This window comes from Castor canadensis, chromosome 17 (assembly GCF_047511655.1).
Source record: "Castor canadensis chromosome 17, mCasCan1.hap1v2, whole genome shotgun sequence".
In the NCBI taxonomy this organism is placed as follows: Eukaryota; Metazoa; Chordata; class Mammalia; order Rodentia; family Castoridae; genus Castor; species Castor canadensis.
Window position 1 is genome coordinate 60,400,596 of NC_133402.1, and position 24,993 is coordinate 60,425,588.

Sequence of the window (24,993 nt, forward strand, 5' to 3'; positions counted from 1 at the left end):
TATAAAGGTTCAAGGAAAGTATAGGAGAGTGTTTAGGAATAATGTCTTGCTATAATTAATGACATCATTGTTTTTTGGTCAGGGCGCTCTTCCTTGACAAACATAAAACAGTGTTGAACATAAACTGGATTTTGTTGTGAACAAGCTTTGCTTGCTCTTTCCTGAGGAGAAATGACTGAACTTAAAAACCAAAACCAACTAACCAACCAATCAAAAAAGCAAACTCCCTTGTCCTTAATAGCTTCTGCCCTACCATCAAGCTTTGAGAGCAACTTGAAAATTCTGTAATCTAACTCAGTCAGTCTGGGGTCACAAAGATCTAGTAATATACCTGTTAAGGTGGGGGAGGGAGCAGTAAGTGATTCCAGCTGTTTAAAGTTCTGCTTTTCAACCTTTCTTTTTCCAAATTAACTACTCCTGGCTGAACCAATTTGGGTCACGTAGAAAGCGTCAGTTTGATTTTCTTTTTAAAAATAAGTTTCCATAAGTAGGTATAATTTATTTACTTTCTTCATTTATCCAGCTTAAATTATTCAGAGGCTGTGTTTTGGTGCTTAATTGGGCAAAGCATTAATGATCCTAGTGAAAGTGAGAGGCAATGGCTGTGTTTATGTGGGGCCTGTTCCTGTTAGATTCTGTTTTCTGAAATGGAGGGAGTTACTTATTTGTTAAAAACTATTGACCCAGATGAATTGCCCAAGATTCATTATTACCTTGCAGGTAGGGCCCTGGACCTGGCACTTACAGTGACTAAAGCCCTTCATCATTTTGCTTTTGTTTTTTTTAGCAAGGCTTTAAAGGACCACACCACAAGATCAAGTCAAGAATAAGGCAGGCAGCCTCACCACTATGCTGGTGATAATTGGTTACTTAAATGGTTATTGATGAAGGGATAAAGATTTTTTTAAAAAAATTTCAATCCCCAAGGTTACCTTTTCTGATTTGAAACTATTATTTGTTGCTTATTTATCCTCTTTGCCTCTCTCCAAACCATCCTGTGTGAGAGAAAGATGGATTTTGGAAGTAGGCAAATGTGAATTGCTATTCTACACAATTATGTGAGTGTGGGTAAGTTACTTAAAACTTTCTGAGGCCGTAATCAGATTACAATAACAATGGTAAAATAGCACCCACTGTTGTAAGGATGGAAGAAGGTATATAGAGTATCTGACTCCCATTGCCAATTCTGGCATAGCCAATGGGATCTGTTAACTGTTGGGTTGCTTGATGTCTAATTTTTGAATCTAGAATGGTCCAAAAGAAGCAGTGCTCCATACAAAGGGCAGGGACTGGAAGCTCCTGAGGCCTGAATCTTTTAAGGCCAAACTTTTTCACTTTCATTCCCTCCACGGCAGGTTATTATTGCCTTTTCTCCAAGGGAACCAAATTAGGGTATGCCTGGCATTTCAGAGAATTGGGAAGCAGAATAAGAGAAAGATACCTTTACATTTATGGAACATTGACCACATGTGACATACTGTTTCATACACATTTTCTCATTATTCCCAAACACAATCATTTGTTATTTTACAAGAGTCAGCTAGGCAGTTCTGATGTGAACCAGGTTTGAATGGTATTGGCTGGGCTTGCTCATGTGTCCGTGATCAGCTCATGGGGTCAACTGGTGCTGACCAGGTTGGAATGTCCTTGGCTTTGTTGGAACCACTTAACTGTATTTCTCATGATCTCTGGCCCGCCTGCAGGTTTAGCCTGGGTTTGTTCCCATGGCAGTGGCGGAAGTCCAAGAAAGAAAAAGAAAACATGCGCACTACCATCCCACTGGCCAAAGCAAATCATATACCCACACTCTGGAGTTGGAGTGGGAGGTTACTTCTACAGGGGATACATTCGTAGACACGAACAAATGGAGACCATGAAAGCACTTGACTTACCACAATAAGCACTGTTCTTACCCTCTAGAGATGGAGATTAGCACTGTTGTACCTGTGGGTCCCTGGTCTGCCTCCTGGTGTTTTTCTCTGTTGTGCTCTTTTCTCATGATCTACTGCTTGGAGATGTGTCCTAATAAAATCTATTTCCTCTCTTTATCATTCTTTCGTCTAAATTTGAAATTCCATGTACAATATTTGGGAGCAACCAATGGATCTTAACCAAACCCAGGATGATGACGTCAAGGAACGAAGCCGGTAAGTAAGGTAGGTCTACTTAGTACAGAAAATCAGGGGAAAGGACAGGTACGTAATTTTATGGAGCATAAATAGAAGAAATTGAGCCAAATTTACATTTCTCCTCTATATGCTGACTTCCTTGATTTTTGCTTGGATCAGCTTCAACTTCTCCGTATTATTCTTTCTGGATTCTGATACCAAAATCTGGAGAAGACTTTTGTTTGTTTGTTTGTTTGTTTTTGGTCTTGACTTGGGGTATTTGATAGGTCTTTGACCTTGGGCAAGGAAGTAACCTAATGCCCTGAGCTTTCATTTCCTCCTGTGTGGAATGAGAATAACAGTGTGGGTGCTGATTTGTGGGTTAAAGGAAATCTGCTGATGAAAAACCTCTCCTGGTCTGAGTCCCCTGCAGCCACCATGAGTCACTGCTCTCCTCCAAGACCTCTTGGTGCCTGAAATGCTGAAGAGTTTTATTTCACAACTGCAGTGCTCTGGGTGTGCTGCCAGGGAGGCACATGAAAGCTAGGCAGCACAGGGCTGTTAATAGATTTTATGGCAGTGTTGAATACCCCAACTACACTTATTAATTATAAGATGCTGTTTAGTCACTGTTGCAATATACACATTTTGTTAATTGATTTGTATAGGCACATATCTAGCTATATAAAGAATGTGCAAGACCATAACACTTACAAAAGATGCTAATTGCCTTTACTGCCCTGTCTTCCTTCCCACAGGGGGAGCAAAGACTGAGAATCTCCAATGTAAAATCCAGTTCTTATAGGCAGGGTCCAGGAAACTTCTTGAGTCAATGAGTAAAGTAAAAAGTAAAAGGTTTTTATGTTTTCTTATCTACCTTATTTACAAACCACATTTTAATGAACCTTGAATTGCGACATTGACACGGCAGATATGGAAATAAGATCAGGGATTTATTCTGAGTCACTAGCTGATATTTATTGGGGACCTTTATGATCCTTTCCTGGTCTGGGGGTGTCTGAGGGTGTTGAGATGTCCATGGTCCTTGCACTTAGGGAACTGACAATAAATACTCCATGGCATGGCATAAGATTTTACAAGGCATGACGTCAAGTGGCCTGCTCTTGGAGACACGGGAGTGATAGTTTCTTGCAGGGAACTTCAAATGTGGGCCCTACTGCAGATTCAAGTTTGCCTTTTCCGATTTGGCTGGCCTAGCAGCCCCCGAGAACCGTGGCTGCCCCTGCTTCTCTGAGATGGCCCGGAGCCTGGCCACTGTCATTCAGGTCCATCCAGGTCAATGTACCCTGACAGACAACTCCTAGCAGCACTTACACTTTCCAGTTCCAGTGTGCGCCTGGCGCCCTCCCCAGACCAGGAGGCACAGGGAGTCGGGAGACCCGGCCAGCAACGCCCGCTGGCCCTGTCCTCTGCGGATGTCAACTCAAAGGCCACAACGTCTCCGCCGACGACCCTCAGGCCCCATGTGATCACTTTCTTGGGGAGCCCGCCATGCCTCCTGGTAGCAGCCGAAAGGGGGGCGCAAGGTCAGAGGGCTCCCCGGAGCCGCCCACCAGGGTCCTTTGGGAGCGAGGTGCTCCTGACTGTGAGGCAGGAGGACTGGGTGGAGAGTGCAGGGCGCAGGGCGATGGCGGAGGAAAGTTGGAAGCGGGAGCCGCGAGGCGGGGAGCGCGCAACCCCGCGCCGGTGTCCGCGTCTCATGAATATGCACGAGCCACCTCCCTCCCTCCGTGACGTCACGGGCCGTCCCGGGGTGAGCGCCGGAGCCGCTCCGGGTCCGCGCCAGTGAGCGCGGCTGCTGCCGGCGAGCGAGCGGCGCGGCGGAGGGCACCGGAGGCCGAGCGCGGAGGCCGAGCGCGGAGGCCACGCGCCGGCGCCTGAAGTGCACCCAGCGGGCACCGGAGGGGAGGCGAGAGCCGGCGCGGGCGGTGGGCGGCGGCGGCAGCTCGGTGGTGGTGGTGGTGGTGGCGGCGGCAGTGGCGAGGATGCTGCCTGGGAGGCTGTGCTGGGTGTCGCTCCTGCTGGCGCTAGGCGTGGGGAGCGACAGCGACAGCGGCGGCAGCCGGCGGCGCCGCCTCCTCGCGGCGAAAGGTGGGTGCTGGGGAAGTTTCCTCTTCTTCCAGGAGGGAGGCTAGGCAAGCTCGGGGGGCTGCAAATGGCAGAGAGCGAGGCTCACGCTGGGTTTGTCTGTCCTCCCTTGCCGCAGCCTCCCCGGCCTCCGTGCGCCCCGCGGCTCCCGAAGTCAGCGCCGGGTGGTGCAGCAGACCAGAGAGGTTCTGGCCACCGACGCCGGCCCAGCCCCTGGGCGGGGTCCAGGGACCGAGGACAAGGCGAGGTCTGGGGAGTCAAGACAACTTTGGGGGCTGTCTGTGCGGTGATGGGAGCGGCGCCCGCTCCGGCTCCGGCTCAGGGACCACTGGAGAGGGCGCTGGCGTTGCTGCCGCGGGGAGAAGCAGGTGTCTGTTTCTTCCCTGGGGAAAGGATCAGCGGCAGTGTCTTTAAAGGAGGGTGCCCAGCTGTGTGTGATTGATCCCCTGGCTCCGAGGGTGGAGTGGAAACTTGGAGGCTCCAGGGATGTACCGCCCCCACCCCGGCACTCCGCAGGCCCTCCCTGGGGTGGCTCAGGCTCCCTGGGGATTCTAGCCCGGGTTTCTACTGGTGGGCCCGCAGAGTCTGGAAGAAGTGTGGGATGTGGTGCCTCTCGCTCCACTCGAGATCCTGAGGTCCGAGGCCCCGAACCTGGCCCCTCTCTCGCGCCCACTCAGTTGGTTTGAAGATCTTGACTTTCCCACCCCATTGGTCCTGAAGGAAGCTGGATCCCTGGGAATGCCTGGAGCTGTTAGGGAAGCCTAGAAGCTGAGGAGCCCGGGACTTTTGATAACTGCCTGGGAGCTCTAAGGAGCACTGGGGTGGGGTGCCTGGAGGGCGAGTCTGAAACAGGTCACGTGCTGGCAGCGGGTGGGGAAGCGCAGAAAAGCAGAGCCAGTTGGGGGTGGGTGGGGGTGGGCGCACGGGAGGCTGTGGCAGATCCAGGCTGAAGCGCTCAGCTTTGTAATAACTTGTTGATTCTCTGCGCTGTTGGCAAGGAGGGCGTGCGTTTGGTTTGAGGGATGTGGCCAAATCAGCCAGGTGACAATGAGAAGGATAGTTGGTCTTCAGAGTCTTGCCTGGCCATCATGTTTTCCGCTGGTTGAAAAAGAGACCTCCTTATTAGAGACAGCCTGGTGGTGAGGCTGACTTTGAATATAGCTTCCTAGTAGCTCAGGAAAGGAATGCGTAGTCCTTGAATCTTGAAGGGTGAGGAGATGGAGAGGCAGACTGTTCACCTTGTCTGGGCATTGGGTACTCCCTCCTGTAACTTGGGAGTGATAAATTTGAGAATAGAAGGCGTTTCTGCTTGTTTGTAATCTCTCTTTTCTTTTTTTGGTGACATAATTTTGGGAAGAGTTTATAAACAGGCAATCCTATTTCTTTCTTACCTTTTCCTCATCCTTGAAAGCAGTTTCTTTCTTTCGTTTTTTTTTTTTAAATAAAGACAAAAACTCATTATGAAAATGTCTTAAACGTGGTATGGGAAAGGAGTTACTGACAGGATGGGATTCATCTGAGAGTGTTGTTTTGGTGAAAACAAGAATGAAAAACAACTAGTTTCCAAACCCTTTCCCCTCCCTCTCTAATATAGACACTTTGTTAAGCAGGCACATTACATTTTTTCCATCACTTTGTGGCAAAGCTAATGGCATATTTATAAACAGATGTCTGCAAACATGGTAGGGAGCTCACAGCGAGTGAAGTGAAGAACAGGGAAGAAGAAGTTTGGGGAGAGAACCCAGTGTGGATAACACATTGTAGAGTTTCTCAGGTCAGAATGGAAAGATGAGAGAAAGAGAGAGACAGGCAACAAGGGAAAAAATCCAGGCTTCCCATGGTTCACTTTAAATGAATGATTATGTACATTTTAACTAACATCATTCATCTTCTTCACTTAGAGCATATCCATTTCATGGTTAAAACCAGCCATTTGTCTTTCCAGTGTAAAAAGTTCATTTGCCTTGAGAGTGAGTTAACTGTCTAAATCCCCACTGTTCTCGCCTTTTTTCCCTCTACCAACCACTGGAGGGCTGCAAAGAGCACATTTTGCTGCGTTTTTCCTTTTTTCTGTTTTAGACAAATGTGTAATATTTAATCATAACAGAGACATTTATTATGACGCACTAGTTAGTATTCATAGTAGCCACTTCCCTTCTTATAAGGCACTTGCTTTTCTTATGTTTCTTAATCAGTTCATCTTTAAAGAACATTTGAGATGATAAAACTATATGCTTTCTGTAGAACGCCTCCTGCCTTTGACTTTGCCGTTACTTAGGTTCATATCACCATTATTCCCATCACTAAAAAAAACAAAAACAAAAACAAAAGTCAGACAGACGTGAAGAAGACTAGACAAAGAAATACCTTTCTTCTTCCATTGACGTCTGTGTCCACGTGTAGAAGGAAATTGGGAGTGTGGCATCCAGCTGTCAGCAGAGTTGTGTGTGCCCTCCGGACAACAGTCTGGAAGCGTGAGCTCCCAGCTTCAGGCTCGTGTAAGGTGTCATGTCTGTGGTGCACAGTGTGTTCTGTCTTTATGTTCCTTGCTTCTTGCTGTAGGGGATCCAGTCGCTAATCCTGACAACAGTTCTGACAATTTGGGGTTTTCACAGAAACTCTGCACTTTCAGTGCAAATGTTTTCTCTATTTTAGAAATAATACAGTGGCCAGGCAGTTACAATCCATTCCCTTTACCCTACTATATTTTTGCCATTCAAAAAAGACAAAACAATTCTCAGATTCCTTGAAAAGACCAGGTTGCATGCATGTAGCCTAGGAGCAAAGCAGGGAGATATTTGTGACTAGGAGTCTCTGGAGCAGAGAAAGATGTGTTTTATTCAAGGGAAAGAAGACAGGATGCAGCTGGGTGCCAGTGTCTCATGTCTGTAGCTATTTAGGAGGCTGAGATTGGGAGGACCACTGTTGCAGGCCAGCCCAGGCAGAAAATAGCTCAACCAATGACTGGGTGCAGCAGTGGTGTGTTCTTGTCATCCCTGGTACAGCAGGAAGCATAAATAGGAGAACCACAGTCCAGGCATGCCTGGAAAAAAGCGATACTCTTATCTCCAAAATAAGAAGAGCAAAAAGAGCTGGAGGCATGGTTCAAATGGTAGAGTGCCTGCCTAGCAAGCACAAAGCCTGGAGTTCAAACCCCAGTACCCCACCTCACACACACACACAAAACCAGAATGCAGTCTAGACAAACATCTGAAGGGTTGTGTTAAACTTGGCAAAATGTCAGTGGTCTCATGTGTCAAAGACCTAGTACACACTCTCCAGGCGTAGAGGTTGTTGAGGACAATCCTTGACTACAGATCACCAGTTACCGTAGTGCTTACCTGTGTACCCAGAGCCTGGCCAGTACTCTGCAGGTTTCTGAGTGATAGTGAAGCATCATCTTCCTGGTCCTGCACCCTTACACCCTTTCCTTTCTTTGATCCAGTTGGGTCATAAGATTTTCATGTGGGAATTTTAAAAGAATGACAGCAGACAGATTTGTGCAAAGTATAATGCTAAGTGTTGGGTACACAGGCAAGGGAGATGGACGTGGGGAGGTAAAGCTTTCAAAAGCAGTGTTTGGTAATAGGGAGAGGAGAGCACAGCATTGAAACAGCAGTAGTGCAGTTGCAGTAACCACAATGTATGGACTCCCTCCCTGGTATGTTAACAGGTGCTGTGCAAATCCCATTGCACAAGCTGTGTCTAACTTCCAACACATGCAGACCCAGAACTAGCTAGCTCATTTCATACATGTAGAAACTCAGTCTGAGAGAGCGGGCATAACTTGCCAAGAACTTCAGCTAGAACAGATGGTACTGTGGTGAGAATACAAAGGATTGCCTTGCCCATGGCCTCTGACTAATTGTTGGCTATTCCCCACTTTGGGTTAAAGGCAGATCAGTGGTTCACCAGGAAGCTGAGCTGCTCACATCTTCAAGTTGCTCAGGAGCCCTTTGGTCCTATAAATAGCAGTATGAAGTCCAGGCTGCAGTATACAGGGGCCTGGGGGAACTAAGGGAAGTTGACCTTACTTTCATCTATGGAAATCTTGCTCACTGCAACAGTCTCATCATCCCTCCCACAGATGCAAAAACCCTCCTTGAATAGTCCAGATCACACATAACAGAGGTGCAAAGCTGGTGCACAGTGTGCAAGTAGCATGTGTTTCCTAGGAGTACTGCAGGGTTTTTCCCCAACATAAAGACAAATACCAAAAAGTCCTCAGCAGTGTATCAGACAGAGAGTGTGTTCCAACCTTCAATTATCCCGAGTCAACCATGGTTCCTCAACTAGAATGGGCTTGGCTCTTTCCCTGCCCTGGAGTCTCTGGTCTTCTGGCTAGAAGGTCATCTTCCTCTCTTTCATTCCACTGTTGCTTAGGATGTGGTCAGACTTGAATGTGGCCTTTTCCAGGAACTTTCCCAGGCTGGCACTCCCAGAAGATGCCATCCTCTAGCATGCCTGTGTTGCCTGTCTGACTCCGGCATTGGCTTGTGGGCCTGGAGAGTTGCAGTCATCCTGCTCTGCTGAATCTCCTGGGCCTGGCCTTGGATCAGGAGGCAAACCACCAAGTGTGTTTGGTTTGGTGCATGCACCTCTCTGTAATCCTGAGGACTGTCATTTCCCCACTTAATTTTTGTAAAATTTGGGCTTAGTTGCCAGAGACTCCTGTGTTCTAATCTTGGTCCTATTACTTTCTCAGTAGATGATCTTGGGCCAGTTAGTTAATCCCTTTGAGATTCATTTTCCTCACCTCTAAAATCAGGAAACAGAGCCTACTTTGCAAGGTGGTTGTCAGGATAGTGCTCAGAAAGCACTTAGCTTAACTTGTGATAAATTTGTAAAAGGCACTAACTACCCGATACCTTACTTATCACTTAAATATCTGGTCCTGGTGTCTGAGATTTGATGAAATTCCCATTTCTGAGCCTTTGGCAATTTAATAGCTTTGCTCATATATTATCTCAACTCAAACTCTATTCTCTCTGTTTCTCTCTTAGTCTCTCTCTGTGTGTGAGGATGTGCATGTGTGTGCACATATCACATATAAATAAGTCACATGTAAACACATTTGGCTTAAGTCATTATTGAAAACAGCTTCATTCAATAGTCTATAAAGGCCTTTGAAACCAGTGGTTCAGTCCCCCCCCCCAATATTATTCATCTCAAATGGCCTGGAACTTAATTCAGGGATAGTTCAGAGTAATGGTCACTAGTGTTTGTTATATAAGTAAACAAGCATGTCTTCATGTTCCAGTACCAAAGGTCCCTGAGAAAGAGCTAATGTGGTGTGACTTGGGGTGCAAAGGAGTACCACCTGCCCACTTAGTGCCACCCTCTCCCCACCTCACTGTCCCAGAGAGCAGAGAAACATTCTTTTTCCCTTATAATATTGATAGCATTTTTAATGGTGTGTGTTTACATGCAAGGGAGTGACCCAAACTAGGATAACTAAATAACAGCTTGAAACAGATTATCGTGTAATGAAGCCCAGCATTAACTGGACCCTGTGGAAATGGTTCCACTGGAAAGATAGGTTTTGAAGATGGGCCCTGGAGACCTGTGACTGGGAAAAAGAGTGGTGAGCTGTTTACATTGGTGCTGAATAGAAGAGAGCATGGAACTGTCCACTGTGGAGGACACATAGGCAGGAGGCAGGAGAGGGGAGTGGTCAGAGGAGAGTGAATGGAATGGGAGTGCAGCCCAGTCAAACGTGCCCTGGTTTCCTATTCTTTAACCTTATCAGTCAATAGCTATTTCTCATCTCTGGTTATTCTCATTGCTGGAATCAAAAAGACAGAGCAAGTTTCAGCTATCAAAGAGTTCACACTCTGTCTATGGCAACCATCACACATGACATGAACTATTGACAACTTGGTAGCTTATGGGATTGTAGATTGTACATCACAGATACCAAAATGTCTTATAAAACATTAGAATTTGGCAAGGTTAAGAGAAGCCCAGGAAGCTTTATGGAGAAAATGAAAGGGGTCTTGATGGGTGAGTAGGCATGGGTAAGCAGATGGTGGTGGGGGCAGGGTGGGTAAATGCAAGGTGGTAAGAATGCCCATGGTTGGTACACAGGCAGGAGTGAGGAAGGAGCTCAGCACTGAATAAGTTTCTGCATACAGACTACAGAGCTAATAAAACTGCAAATGTTTACTGACTACATACTATGTACCAGGCACTATTTTAAAGCACTTTACATGTGTCACTTGATTGAGCTACACACTAACTCTGAGAAAGAAACAGGGTGAAGGCTGGAATGTAAGGTGCTCAAGGCCTCACAGCTGAGTAGTGGCAGAACTGAAGTTCCAAATCCAGTGTGGCAGACATGGATTTCCCACCTCCTATGAGCTCACCTGCCAGAGTGATTTGATGTCAGCTTGAGAAAGGCTCTGAGTGAGGCTGGAGAGGTTCTGCTGGCCCTGAAGGCATCACCTTGCTGTCTCAGGATGTTTGCTTGAATTTCACTTCAAAATTCCTCCAAGAGTTGGTTTCTCTGGAAGCCACAGTCTCTGACTTACTTCTTGATTCCGAATGAGCATGGTTTCTCTCTTCTGGTTCAGGTGTCTTGAAGCCCTCCATTTAATCTCCTTGTCATGGCTGGCCTTTAGCAGAGAAGACAGCTGTCTACACTGAGGTGTTTGGAGGAGTGTCTTGCTCCAGCTGGCAGGCCTGTGTGCCCATAGTTCCCCAGTGAGGGAGGTTGTTCATTTGGGTTACATGTTGCCCTCTTCTGACTTATTTTGAACCAGGCAGGTTAAGAAAAGATACTACAGTCACTTTAAGTATATTACATGGCTGATCACCAGGAGAGTGAGGATGGGATGCTGACAGATGTGCACAGCAAGGATGGTAGGAGGTGGTTCAGAAGGAGAAGCAAGTACCTGGCTGCTCATCAGTGCTGCCTTTTCCTTTAATATCCTGGCAGGAGTTTATGCGTACTGATTGCATTTTTCACAAACAATCATTTTACAGATTGGAAAACAAGCATCTTAGGTATAAAACAGCAGAGCCAAGAATCAGAACAAGGGGTCAGGCTGCTGGTAGTTGGTTGCACTCCAGTGCTAGGGAGCCAGCGTGGCCAGCCAGGTGACTTCTTGGACAGTTGCCTCTGAAAGTCTAATTTTCTCACTGCTTAGCAGTTTTCTAATTCTTGGAAGAGGCAGTGTATTTCCAGTTCCTTCTGGAGTCCTTGCTTGCCCCTGGCCCAGTATCCTCTGCTCACATCTCTATCCCTGACCAATAATTTTTCTCTTCACTCACTTTCAACCCATTCTGCCCATCTGAATCTTGACCATTGTTTATCCCTTTTAGGATGCTCCAGGGTACCATCAGCCCATGAATCTCAACCCAGGCTCTGTCTTCCCTCTGAGAATCTGCTGTTCATCCCTATTTGGGCAAAAGTAACGCTCTAGCTTGCTTATCTCTCCATAGCCATTACCCTCCCATTCCTCATCATATCCACTTGATTCTACCCAGAAAGATTTAGGATATGTTCTCTATGCCCATTGATACTTTCTCGTTTAACATCTCTTGCAAACAAAGTGCCAAGACACTAATTTTGACCCCTTATCTACTACACTGCTGCCAGGATGGTAGCATGAATCTCAGTAGTATTAGGCCTACAAGAAATTCTAGTCATCATGAATTCCTACTTACCATCCTTGTTAGGGTCTGTAATGGTCTCAGGATTTTGAGTATAACTGAACACTTCTGGAGTTGCCACAAGTTTCTGTCCCTTACAGGTTACCTCATGTGGTACCCATTGTCCAAACAGTATGTCCCCTTGAGGTCTTGGGCTCTCTCTTTCCACAGGCACCAGAGTCTTTGCACCAGCATATAGACTCACATTCTTTTGCCATATTCTACAGTTATTGTCCCAGGGGAGCTGCCACCAGTTTCCATCCCTTCTCAGTTTTAGGTGCAGGCACCAAAGCCTCCCACCTTCTATCTCGTCCATCTCTACATTACTTTGATAGATGCTCAGACATCCTCAGAGCAAAGATCAGGATAGGCAGAGGCGATATTTACAGGGAGGACTTCTGCTTCCACTCTTGACACCCCAACCCTTCTGAAGCCAGAAGGCACAGGACCCTGTTGCCTTCTTATAACAGGTAACCACACTCCTACCAACAAACCTCCACAGAAGCCCCACAAGTAAGATAGATCCATACTTGCCAGCCTGGCACCAAAGTCTCTTGATAGTTATGCCCCTGGTTTCTTATCTGGTTTTCTGTCATCTCACTGAGCTTTCAGAAATTTCCAAATAGTCAACAATGCCTCCATCTTTCAAGAACTTACTGTGTGTCAAGCACAGTTCTGAGTGTTTAATAGACATTAGCTCCTTCAGCCCTCCTAGCAAAATGATGAGGTGTGTGCCCTTTTTTTAAAATCTCCATTTTGCAGGTGAAGAAATGGAGTTGAGGAAGACCAAGCTACTTACCCAGTTCACACAGCTAGTCACACGGCAGGATTGAGATTTGAATCTACAGTCTAGTTTCAGAGTGCTCTCTCTTATCCACTGTGCCAGTGATTCTCAATCCTGGGTTCACATTAAACCACTTGAGAGAGTTTTAAAATAACATGATGTCTGGATCCCCCTCCCCCAGAGACTCTCTTGTAACTGCTCTGGAGAAGGGCCTGGGATTTTGTTTAAAGCTTTTCAGTGTTTCTGATGCCCAGCTAAGGTGGAGAAGTGCCCACTGTACTATCCTGCTTCTCCTGATGGTGATTCTCCCAAACGGAGGCCTTGTTTCTCTGGATTTTACCCACAGCTTATTTATTTGCCCCTCAAAACACCTATTGCCTTTCTGTCTCCCCAGGCAGACTGTGAGACCCTTGAGGAAAGTGTCCTGGTAACTTCTGTGAGACTGATGCTCAGCCCTCTCCTAGGTCCAGAGTAAATGCCAAGTGTTGAGTGAGTGACTGTCAGGGGTGCTGCTGCCCACCCTGTCCACAAACCACAGGACCCTGCCCATGCACTCTTCTCCTGGCTAGGGCCTCTTCCTACGTTTGGTCATGGGGAGGAGCTACCCACCTAGACCTTGCCTTTTAGTTATCTAACTGTCCACCCAAACCAACTTGCAGCATTTGCTTTGTAGGAATCTAAAATACTAAGTCTCTGTGGAAGAATCAGGAGAACATTAACCTCACACAAAGATGCACGAAAGAGTCAGGCTGGTCGAGGCCATTGATATTCACACTCCAAGCTGTGAATGCCATTCTTATTGCTTCTCAGAATGTTTAATTGACTAAACTTTGACTTATTCCTTTGGAATCACTGCATTGAATTGTCATGTGAAGATTGCTGATTTTTAAAAAACACATCAGTTTTGTGTCTTCTGACACTTTGCATTTCTGTGATCTCTCTTGTATTATGTGGTTAAATAAATATGCAGCCTTCAATCAAATCTGACTAGAAAATCACTATGGAGTGTCTAGAGAAGGCTATGGTTTCCAACTTACATGGCTTGGATCCACTAATCAGCTAGGAGGCTCAGGGAAAATCACTCAGCCTCTCTGGGTGTTGACCTTTCCATAGACAGGAAGGCTCTCATGATATCTTCCACCTCTACCCAAGAAGTTTTGAGTAACCCAATGGAAGTGACTCTGAACACCCTCTGGGAGGATAAAATGCCTAAGAAAATAAAGTTATCATATTTAAGAAATCTGTTTTGAGACTTTGGGATTCCAACTCCCCCAAACAAAACCTTGTGTCTTTCTCTCTTTATACTGTCTGACAAATTTAGTTAATTATATTTTCCATAGTTTGAATTTAGTGTCAAGTCCCTTCCCAGTTCTTTGGTGTACAGCCTGCATGTGTCACACCATGGGTGGTCACCGTGGTGGTGCAATGAATGTAGCCTTTGCAGTCCCATAAATTTTCAGGAAGAACCAGTCAAAACTGTTAATATTATGTCAAGTTGATATGTCATTTTCCAATTTGCATGGATAACTGCATTGCAGCAAATTAATTAAAACAGATAAATGTTAATCTAATGCATGTCTCCTTGTAATTAATGAAATATAACCATTACAGGAGCATTTGATTTATTATTTTAATTTATAAAATGCTAAATTCTCTTGTAAAGTTAGATAAAGTAATAGGAGAAACTGACCTCTGTATAGAATTAGGAAAAATAATCACATTTCTATAAATTAATCACTCTCTAAAAGGATATAGTTCATTAACACCATGAACTAAAAGTGTTAGATGTAAATTAGATTAACCTTTTTAGCGACACTTCCATTTATATTGTGCATTCTCTTCAAACTCAAAGCACTTTACATATATTAATTCAATTAACCCTCCCCAGACCCTTGTTAAGTAAGTACATATATCAAAGTTGGAAGGGAAGAGAAATGAAACCCTTCAAAAATATTGAAGTCCCGGTCTTAGGATGTATTATTTATGATTTCCTCTGTAGCAGTATAGTTTATCTGGACTTATATAGCTTGAGAACATGGGTAGGCATTCACACTTTCTCACTTACGCTGCTAGGAAACATTTAGCATTCTACTCCAAACCTGAACTCAGAGATACTTCTGCCTGATGCATAGGCCAAATACTGGAAGGATACTTCTGCTTTATTTAATAAAGTGCACCCCAGCAACTCTGGGTTTGGTGGGGGAGAGGCATCTCCAAGTGGATGCAGGTGGCTTGACCCTAGTGCCCCACTTGGTCATCCAGAGGGCCATCTTCTCCTCGTCAGAAGAGAATGGTCTTATTTCCTTGACCATTTGGACTTGAAGAGCAGAGTGAAACTGTTGGGCAAGACTTTGGGATGCTAATGAAGAAGAAACAAGGAGGAATAGGAAAGTGGAGGCAGAGCCTAGCCTTCCTCTGGTGCTTCACTGGGTCTTCCCTGGAGAGGGCAGAATTGCTGTCACTAGGAATGCTCAGTCTTCTAAAGAAGCCATGCCTATTTGGAGCACTTAACTGTGTGAGAGGAAAGGAATGGAGGGGTTTTGCATTATAGAAGCTTACCAACACTCAAGGGAGGAACCTAAACATTTCATCAGCCTGAGTGGACATGTGTTTGGTGGCCTGAGAGTCTAAATGCTCATATTTCCAACTTTTTCTCATCCTTCAAGTTCCCAAACACAGGAGCAGATGTAGACTATATTCCACAAACCTGGTGTCTTTGGAATGTAGGACATCTTATAAAAGCCTGGCCTGTAACAAATGGTGCCAGCCCTACCAAGGGTGGTAGTTAACCCAAAGGAATGAATCACTGATGGTTAGACATGAAATTGACTGTGGGAGAATGATTCTGGAGTGTGAGGGATTCTTCTCCCTGCCTCTGGAGTTTAAAAATCACATACTTTGGTCATTTCAGTCAGTAAACATGGACAGCTGAAGCCCACCCAGTCCTAGAATCATGCTTTATTGTGCTCCCCAACACTTTTCAGCTCACATCTCTTTGCTGTAAATTGCCCCAGCTTTGCCTTTCTATGCTACTGCCTGGGAGAGATGAAGGCTAAGCAACTGGTAGTAGGTTCCACTTAACACCATTTCACTCCTCCAGCTCATCCCAGTGGGGTTGGTACAAGGCCTGCCCTGGATGTGGGTAGAATTTGGAGCCACTTCCAACCTGGTTTTGTTACCATCCTCTGGTATAGGAAAGCCCATTCCTAAACCTCCTGTTTAAAAAAAAAAAGAAGAAAAGAAAAAATTTTAAAACCTAGTACTCAGCAAATCATTATATCCTAGGACTGCCTGAGAATGACGCTGACCTTAACCACTGCCTAAGAGTGCCATGTTGTGTACTTGATATTCATTTCAGGTCTTTTCTGCTTGGAGGGTGAGATGATGGTGGAATGAAAAAAATATATATTATTAGCAGAAGCCTGATTTGTCACAAAACACCAAAGAGATGCTGGCATACCATGCCCAGGCCACCTGTTTCACTCCCAGTGTATTTTGTTAGATGTGATTTTGCCTGACTGTCAGAGGTATTCATACAATCTCAGACTTTATTGCTATGATGTTTTAGGGGGAGTCCAACCATGTCAAGGCAATACGGATGCAAATTCCTCAGAAAGTTATAAAAGATTCCTCTTTCTAAAAAAAAAATTATGAAGGAAACAATGTGGGTGACTGAGTTGGGGGGAGGCAGACTGGAAGAAGGAAATATTTAGTAAGTCAAGTCGGAAAGGTGACCATGAGAACTCCCTCTCCCATCCAGGCTCTTCTCTATATTGTCAGCAGGCTGGGTCTGTGCAGGCATTTGCAGGAAAGCCACTTTTAAATTCACAGCCCATCGTCCATTATAATTGAAAATATGGTGATGCATAAGAGATGATGTTGATTTTAGAATCAGAATGTCAACGAGGTCTTTTCATTTCAGAAATACATACATCCTTTAATGCCCTGAAGTTACTGTTGGGCTAAAATTTTTATAAACTCAACTCTAAGTCAAATATTACAGAACTATCAAATGTCACCAAACCACTTATTAAGAGGATATATCATTCTCCATTAAATCAAAATATTAAAATGCATTTTTATCTCAAAGTTACTGAAATTCTCTTTGGCAGTCTAGCTTCTCTCTTAGCAGTACTTCAAGCTTATGAGAGGGAAGAGGAAAATATAAACAGATACCTAGGGATTAAAAACAAAGCAAAATCAAAACCTTCGTCCCTCTAAATTATCAATGAGAACATGAAAGAAGAATTTTCTGTCAATAGAACAATGTTTTATCGCTATGGTATCAGCACTGACCATAACAAATACTCTAGCAAATTTGTTGGTGTCTATTAGGAACATAAGAAGATGTTATTTTTGCCTCTACCATGCTGTCAAGCTCCTCTTTCCCCAGTCGGTGGCAAATGTCTTAAATATATTCTAGCCCAATATCACAGCTTTTCATTCCATTTTGGTCACAAAGAGATTGTCTAGATCAGTTTTAAACTTCAGCCTCCTCTTTGATCCAAAGGACATCTATGCTGGGAGGCGTAAGTTCTGCCTCCTTAGCATTTCTGTGTGTTAGGGAGAGACAGAAGAGATGTGAAAGATCGAGAGATGTTTCCATACTGAATTGGGCAAAATAGTGGTCCTCTCTACAGTCAGTTTAAATGATGTCCTAGGAAATGATTTACAGGCTTTATCAGCTCTATGTAACCTCCCAACATCTCCACTGGGGGTGAACCCCATCTTATTATCTGGAAAGTCTCCTTGGGAAGTCTCATAACCTGTTTCAGTTAGTCACCAGCTGCTGTCATTTTTTTCCTTTCCTTCCAGAAGTTTTCCAGAATGACCGTATTTCCAGAAATTGTGTTCTCTTTAAGGCAATTTTAGCCTGCAAGCACATATGAGATCCATCTTTGGTACCTCTTAGAACCAGGAATTTTGGTTTGCATGTGTGCAGTGTCTGGGCACCTCCCTTCCTGAACAACCCCCCGCTATATACCATCTAAATCTTCACAGTTCTCTTCTTGACACCAGACACACTAGAGTGGGTCAACTGAATATTATTCATGTAGCTTTAATCAACCCTGAGTTTTCCAGAAATGCAGTCATCCTAAAGAATGGAGGTCAGAGTGTGCCTTGTCTTGTTCAGAGCATTACTAGAAGTATTTTGCTAGTTCTGAAAGTCCCAACACCACCATACTTCCTGTGAAATCTGAGTCATCATTTCAGAACACCTAGATGTGTTTGCATTTGAGGCTGCTGAATTCATGGTGCCTCACATCAGGTCCTGTTGAACTCACAGTGAGCATCTACCTCACTTCTTCCTCTAGTAGAGCTGGGCCCATGCATTTACATACTGGGATAATATTATTTTACTATACATTATTTCCTTTTAATTCTTCTGGTTTTCAGTTAAGACATTATATTGATTTGTCAAATTATGTATATAAGTATGTAATAGGATCAGTAAATTTCATTTTAGGATAATAATGCAGTGCTACAAAATTGTTGTAAAAAGGGACCATTTGGATCCAGGATCTATTCCGTTTATTTTCCTGTTACCCCCATAAGACTTTAGTAAAACCTGTCTGATCCAAGTTCAAACCTTAGTATCTAAAGGGAAGTACTGTTCCCATTTGAAACAGAGTTTCAGAAGTATCATAGGTCTATCTTGTTTAGGTCCAACCCCTGCTCATGCTGGAAATGGCAGCTTTGCTTAGAGAAAAACCTCACCCCTAGGAAAAAAGGAATTTCAGGGAAGAATTAGAGCTACCAGCAACTTACTCACTATCATACACATGGCCCACGCCTCCAGGAACCTGATAGAAGATATCCCTCCCAATACCAGCCTCAGAAGTTCTACGTTTGGTTGAGTTTGGTTCTCCTATGCATAAATGTCAAAGTTTTAATGCTCGGAATTGAACCAGTATATCCTTTGATCCAAAAGTAAATGCTCTGAGTTCAGAGAGACTCCCACTTGTTCTTCTTTTGTGAACTATATATTCAACCTGGAAATCTCAGCACACCTGGAAATCAGCCCCTCCTCCTGCCATCCTGCTGCCCTCCTGTGGAATCAGAGATCCACAGGGCTCATCACATGAGGCCCTTCTACTTTAATTGATGACAAAGATTTTCCAATTAAAAACCTCATCCTTGCCTCTATATACACATGCATCTGATGTCATAAATTGTGAAGTGTTTTTAACAACCTGTTTAGAAAACGGAGCATGCTTCATCCACTTAGGACTTGTACAGTCTAGGGTTTAATAGAATGCTGTCAGGAACACAGAGAATTCGAGGAGCTACAAGGGAGAGTGTCAGATCTGTAACCGCTGATGATTACAACTAAATTCTCAACAGTGCGTGACAGAAGATGTTCTCCCAGAGTGTATGGTGTTCAGTGCTACAAAGTAAAGAGAGAGCATCACCTCACTGGTGGAAAAGTTAATTTACATTAATTATCTAAGAAAGATACACTGGAAATTGTCTCCAGAATCATCAGCCACAGAGGTTCAAGCCCCTGGCTCTCTAGCTTCCCACTCTCTAACTTCATCTCTCACCCAACAGTTCCCCTAGCCCAGGCTAGGGATAACCAGTAATCCCTGCTTAAGATGCTGACTTCTGATTCTCCTGCTCTGACAGTCCTAGTGTGGTATGCCTTCACAGAGGAGGTGACCACTGGGGACCCCAGGGCATAGAGGAGAAAGAGAAATCAAGAAAAAAAATCCCAGCTCTGAATCCCCCACAAGGCAAAGAGCTGGTTCCCAGGAGCTTTATTTACCACCTATCCGCCTATTCTGCTAGACTGTGTCTTGGGACACGGGAATGAGAAGGTACAACCTAGTGAAGGGGAGTCAGGTAGGCATTGCTGATAAAGCCAGTAAGAGTCACCGGGTGGTCTATATAGGAGCTATGTAATGGGGGTGAGGTACCCAAGGATGCAATCTCTGAAGAGGTGCTGGCAGCAGGAGAGGTGCCTGCCAGGTGGCCAGACAGGACAAAACATACAGCCAACTGAGCAGAGTGTGCAACAGCACCGGGTACAAGAAAGCCCCGGGAAGCAGGGAACTGGTTGGAGAAATTGTGGAAGAGGACCCACTCCTCTTGCTCAGGCACTAAGTTAAGTGTTAGCTTCTCCTCACACATTGCTTACCTTCTAGCCAGGATCTGGTAGGCACTGACTAAGGATCTTCGGTGATGAGCCAATGAATGTAGACTTCATTCTAAAAGTAAGGGAGTAACACAGGAATTTTGTTCAGGGTTTCCCTGGGTAGGGGGTGTTTGGAAGACCCACCAAGGGCTATATAGAACTGGATTGAGGAAGGATCCATCCACAGGTTGATAAGAGAAAACTAGAGTCACCATCAAGAGAATCTGAGCCACTAGCACTTTCTGAGCAGTACCCATAAAGAACCCTTGCTGCTCCCCCCGACCTTCCCCACACCCTTTGCCCCATATCCTGGGCTGGCCAAAGTCAGAGAGCAAGGGTCAATGGTATAGTCCTTGTCATAAAGCAAGACAAGAGACAGAACCTTATCAGGACACTGCAGGACACATACAGAACAGATAAGGAGGATCAGGGTTCTACAAAATCTGGTGGGATATGCTAAGAACCACTTAGGAGAAGCCCTGTCCTACCTTTAAACACACACAGTAAAGATGAAGAATCAAGTGGGTCCTCATGGTTAAACAAGAAGCATGGTATGCAGGTAATGTTTCTGTGGCTAGATCTAAGCACTGCCAAGGTCTCCAGGTACTCAGGTGGATGAAGTGGGGATCAACAAGGCTCAATGTTCCCCAAAATCACCTTGGTCCAGAGGAGAGGGAATGTCAAAGTGCACACATCTTCCCTTAGCCAGAGAGCACAAGCTTATCCCATATTTGGGTCCAAGGTTGAAAATGCACTGGAGGTAGCACTTATCATAGACAGGAACCCCATTTCCTTAGGAGCTATAGCTAGCCTCTGCCAGTTTTTAGATAATAGAGAGGTGTGTTTCATAGACACAACCCTGGAGGGGCTACGTGATTTGGGCACAGAGGTTGTTATTACTTGAACATGGTTTGAGCAGCAGGACAAAGTACCATTGACCTCACCTGTCCACCTCCATTGCTCCAGACAACCTGCCATGCTGTGAGAAATGTCCTCTTCCTAGATGCAAACATTTCAAGATGAGATCATGCATTGTGTGCCATTAGCAGAGTCTGTGTGAAGGTCAGAGATGTCTCCTCCTTGATAAGATGATGTAAGTGGAGCTCAAGGGCCCAGTGTCTTGTAGACTTGGTTCCAAAACAGTAGCAGCTCCCAATTTCCTACGTAGGAGGCCATTTTGTTGGAAGTTGAACCAGGTGACTTGTTTTGAAGTTGTGGCTTAGGTGAAGCTTTCTGTCTTTAGTAAAATTGGCTACCTCTAATGAAGCCACAGCCACATTCCTGGAAGATGCCTTTACTCACATTTTCCAGTAGATCGAGAAAGCACATTGCAAAACTAGAATGATGATGCTTCTTGTGATTGGCAGTGTATTAATGACTAGCTTCTAGGAGGCAGCCATACTCTACTTCCAAAAGCAGCATTGGTGCCAGCAAGGGCAAAAGGAGAGAGATGCTGAGTGGCTGGGTGCAGGTAGAGATGCTGTGCACAGTGGGCTGCAGAAGTGATGCATTTCTGCAGTCTTTCCTCCTGTGGTGGGCTTTGGGACAAAGTAGTGGAGGGACATGTGTAAAAGGAAAACCTCAGAAAACCCTACAGCCTGGAACTAGTCTCTGACTTGAGCTCCTGTCGCGAAGAGAGCTGAAAATTTAACTTCTGGAAGACTAGAATGGAGACCATGGAGAAGGCTGTTCAAAAGGGTAAAGACATAAGAGCAATAAAAAATGCTTTATTCATGACTTCTAATTAAAAGAAGAGCAGGTCACCAAACAGTCTTAAATATAATTCTAAGATTAATAATCAAGCAAGATATAGCCATCATGACATTTCAGATGATGGTACAATAAAGCTGAAATAATTGGTTTTCTTTTGGGGGAAAAACCCAAGAACAACAAAAAGAAAGATAGGAAGATACAACCTGGGTCTTAGTTGTGACATTTCTTTTTATTCTGATTATTAATGACCTTAGCCTCCTTTTCTGTTCCAGTCCACACTCCCACAAACAAAAGTACCACAAAGAAAAAAGCTCTTAAAATACCCAGAACTGCAAATGTAGTACATTGTCCAATTCTGTGTTCCCTGAGTGATAACTTGTCTCCACCCCAAAGGGGATGTGAACATCAGGCTGGGGATTATAACTGGTCTTGATCTCCTATTTGTTTTTTTTTCATTTTCCGTTTCCCTGAGCCAGGTTTTTTTTTTTTCTTTTATTATTCATATGTGCATACAAGGCTCGGTTCATTTCTCCCCCCTGCCCCCACCCCCTCCCTTACCACCCACTCCACCCCCTCCCACTCCCCCCCCCTCAATACCCAGCAGAAACTATTTTCCCCTTATCTCTAATTTTGTTGTAGAGACAGTATAAGCATTAATAAGAAGGAACAAGGGGTTTTGCTGGTTGAGATAAGGATAGCAATACAGGGCATTGACTCACATTGATTTCCTGTGCGTGGGTGTTACCTTCTAGGTTAATTCTTTTTGATCTCACCTTTTCTCTAGTACCTGTTCCCCTTTTCCTATTGGCCTCAGTTGCTTTTAAGGTATCTGCTTTAGTTTCTCTGCATTAAGGGCAACAAATGCTAGCTAGTTTTTTAGGTGTCTTACCTATCCTCACCCCTCCCTTGTGTGCTCTCGCGTTTATCATGTGCTCATGATCTCCTATTTGGGTTGCATTTTTATCAGGTTCAATAAGGTGCAGGTTGCATGCACCGCAGGTAGCACAGGGTGTGTGTGAGAGGGTACATGTGATGCTCACAGACACTGTCAGTTCCCTGCCTACATCGCCTCAGCTTGAGCTGGTCTTAGGTATGCACCCCAAATTTGAGCAGATGCAGTCCAGAATCCTCTACTTGCCTGCATGGCAGATCACGGGTTCCAAGGAATTAATGCCTCCAGGAACCATCCTCACTAAGACTGTCAGGAGTTGGCAGATCAATATCCCAGTCCCTCTTCCCTCAGGAGAGAGGACTTCTAAGGGATTTCACCCAGGTTCCCCAAGTTACATTTGCCCTTAGTGGCACCTGGCTACCTTACCTTCCTGAGCTGCTTCTGCCTCCCCTTTGGTCTTCCCTGAGAGTGCGTCCCAAGTTCCTGTACTCCATCCTTGTCTCAGGGCTTAGCCTGAGAGGACTCAGGCTAAGAGAGGCATGAGAAAAAGACAGTGTTTACAGAGCATCCTTGCCTTGCCTCCTCTGCATCCCCTACGCAGTAAACTCTCAAGATCAGAATGCTGTGTTCCTTCAGACATTTAGTTAGATTTGCCTGGCAGCCGTGCGGCTTTGTGGGACATTTGGAATGGTGCTTTCCCCTGACTGTTATCTCTTTCATGGATCTTTCAGCACTCACACACAGCCCTTAGGTCTGTCTTCCTACCAACTGGGGCTGGAAGACTTTGCTGGAATAAACATACTATGAGGTGTTCTGCAGTCAGCTCAGGTAGACACTGGGCCTGGTGGTCATGGCGACTTTTCCTGTGAGCCCAGAACTCTGAAGGCTCTTGGAGGACCTTCAGAGTTCTCCCAGCTCCTTCCTCCAAGTCTGGGCTAAATCAGGACTCTGATTGGTGGTGCAATGAGTTGAATTATTTCCCAATGCCTATAGCCCTCATAATCCAAGTGTCTGGGGGAACATCTGGCACCTCTGATCACAGCCAGATTTCTTGAGTGTCTATTTTCAGCATTTTCTCAGAGCACCTCTAAGTGAATTTGCAAAGCATTTTCCTCTGTCATCAGCACTTCTTTTGCTGGTATGGAACAGTGACAGAACTAAAATTCCCTCTCCCACACCTAGCCCAGATTGCCTACACGTCTGAATTACTGTGGTCATTCAAATATTTAAGTAAGGCACTGAAAATCTGACTAGTACAAATTCTGCCCTTCCTGTGAAAGACTTAATGCATTAAGCCCTTGTCAGAGGAGCACTTGGATGTGAATCAGCTTAGCTTAGTCACGTGGCCAGCTCAAGTGGATGGGATTTTTGTTTTCTTTTAAATCTTACATTTTTTTGTGGCACTGAGGATTGAACTCAGGGTCTCACACTTGAGTCATACCTCCAGCCCAATATTTTTAATTTTTTGATGGTCAAATGATTTTATTTCATAGGTGAGTATTATCAGCATATGGAATATATGTGAATGGACAATTGTAAGTACTGAATACAGCATCTGATTTATTTTAAATGTTCTCTTAATTCTGGGTAGCTTGCATTAGTAAGTGTGGTTTGTGAACAGTTTCTAGATCCTAATTAAGTCACTTGGAAGCTATGGGATCTTGGACAAATTATATGACTCCTCTGACACTTCCTCATCTCTAGAATGGGCATAATAAGTTTTAGCTATAAGTGTTTGTAAGCCAGGTATGGTAGCATAGGTTTGTAATCCTAGCTATTTGAGAGGCTGAGACAGGAGGATTGTGAACTCCAGGTCTTCTCAAGAAAATTAGTAAAAACTCCCTCAAAAACAAAACACAAAACCAGAAGAGTTGGGGGCGTGGTTCAAATGGAATTGCAAAAAGCAGGAGGCCCTAGGTTCAATCCCCAGTATTGAGGAGGACAAAAAGGCCTTTGTAAAGATAAAGTAAGCTTATGAATACAAGAAAATACTTGGGATACAGAGGTTAGTGTCTTCATTATTTATTGCTGCCCAACAAACCACTGCACAACGTAATGACTTAAGACCACAACTGTTTTATTATTATGTGCACAGTTCCTGTGGCTCAGGGATTCAGACCTTTGGTAGGGATTTTGGCTCATCTCTGCTTCATGTTATCTGTGGCTTTGACTGACTGGGCATTGGGATCATCTGGAAGCTTCTTCAGATGGTTGGGATGTCTCAAGGGCTGGGCCTAGTGGGGCTCCTAACCAGGTTCTGTGTATGGCTCTCCACAGATGGCTGTGGCTGAACTTCAGGACTGCATGAAGAGCTCAGGATGGTCATATGTCTTGCCTGGAGGCTGAGGGCTCCAGTGCACAAAGTGAAAAGTTCAAGGCTTCTTTAGACATAAGTGGGATCTGACCTCTCAGGTGTATCTCTCCCTAATTGATGGCTTGCATTTCCTCCTTGATTCTTTGCTCCTACCATTGGCCTCAAATAGAGAGGAAAGATGGACAAGGGGCACTCATTTCCTGGGGCACAGATCCTGAACGCATCCTATGAGGTGGTCAGTGGGAACTCTGTAGGAGGTTAGACCCAAAGGGTGCAGGCAAGCGA

At 44.8% G+C, this 24,993-nt stretch overlaps 1 protein-coding gene across 1 annotated transcript in view; it reads left to right on the forward strand.

The window, feature by feature from the left end:
• The first annotated feature begins 4,071 nt into the window (after nt 1–4,071).
• The window catches only part of Clstn2 (calsyntenin 2), a 565,999-nt gene continuing 545,077 nt past the window's right edge, over nt 4,072–24,993 (forward strand). Inside the window, exon 1 of the mRNA XM_074060266.1 lies at nt 4,072–4,220. Within this exon, the coding sequence (XP_073916367.1) occupies nt 4,115–4,220 (106 nt within the window). The 5' untranslated portion in view covers nt 4,072–4,114. The remainder of the gene's footprint in view (nt 4,221–24,993) is intronic.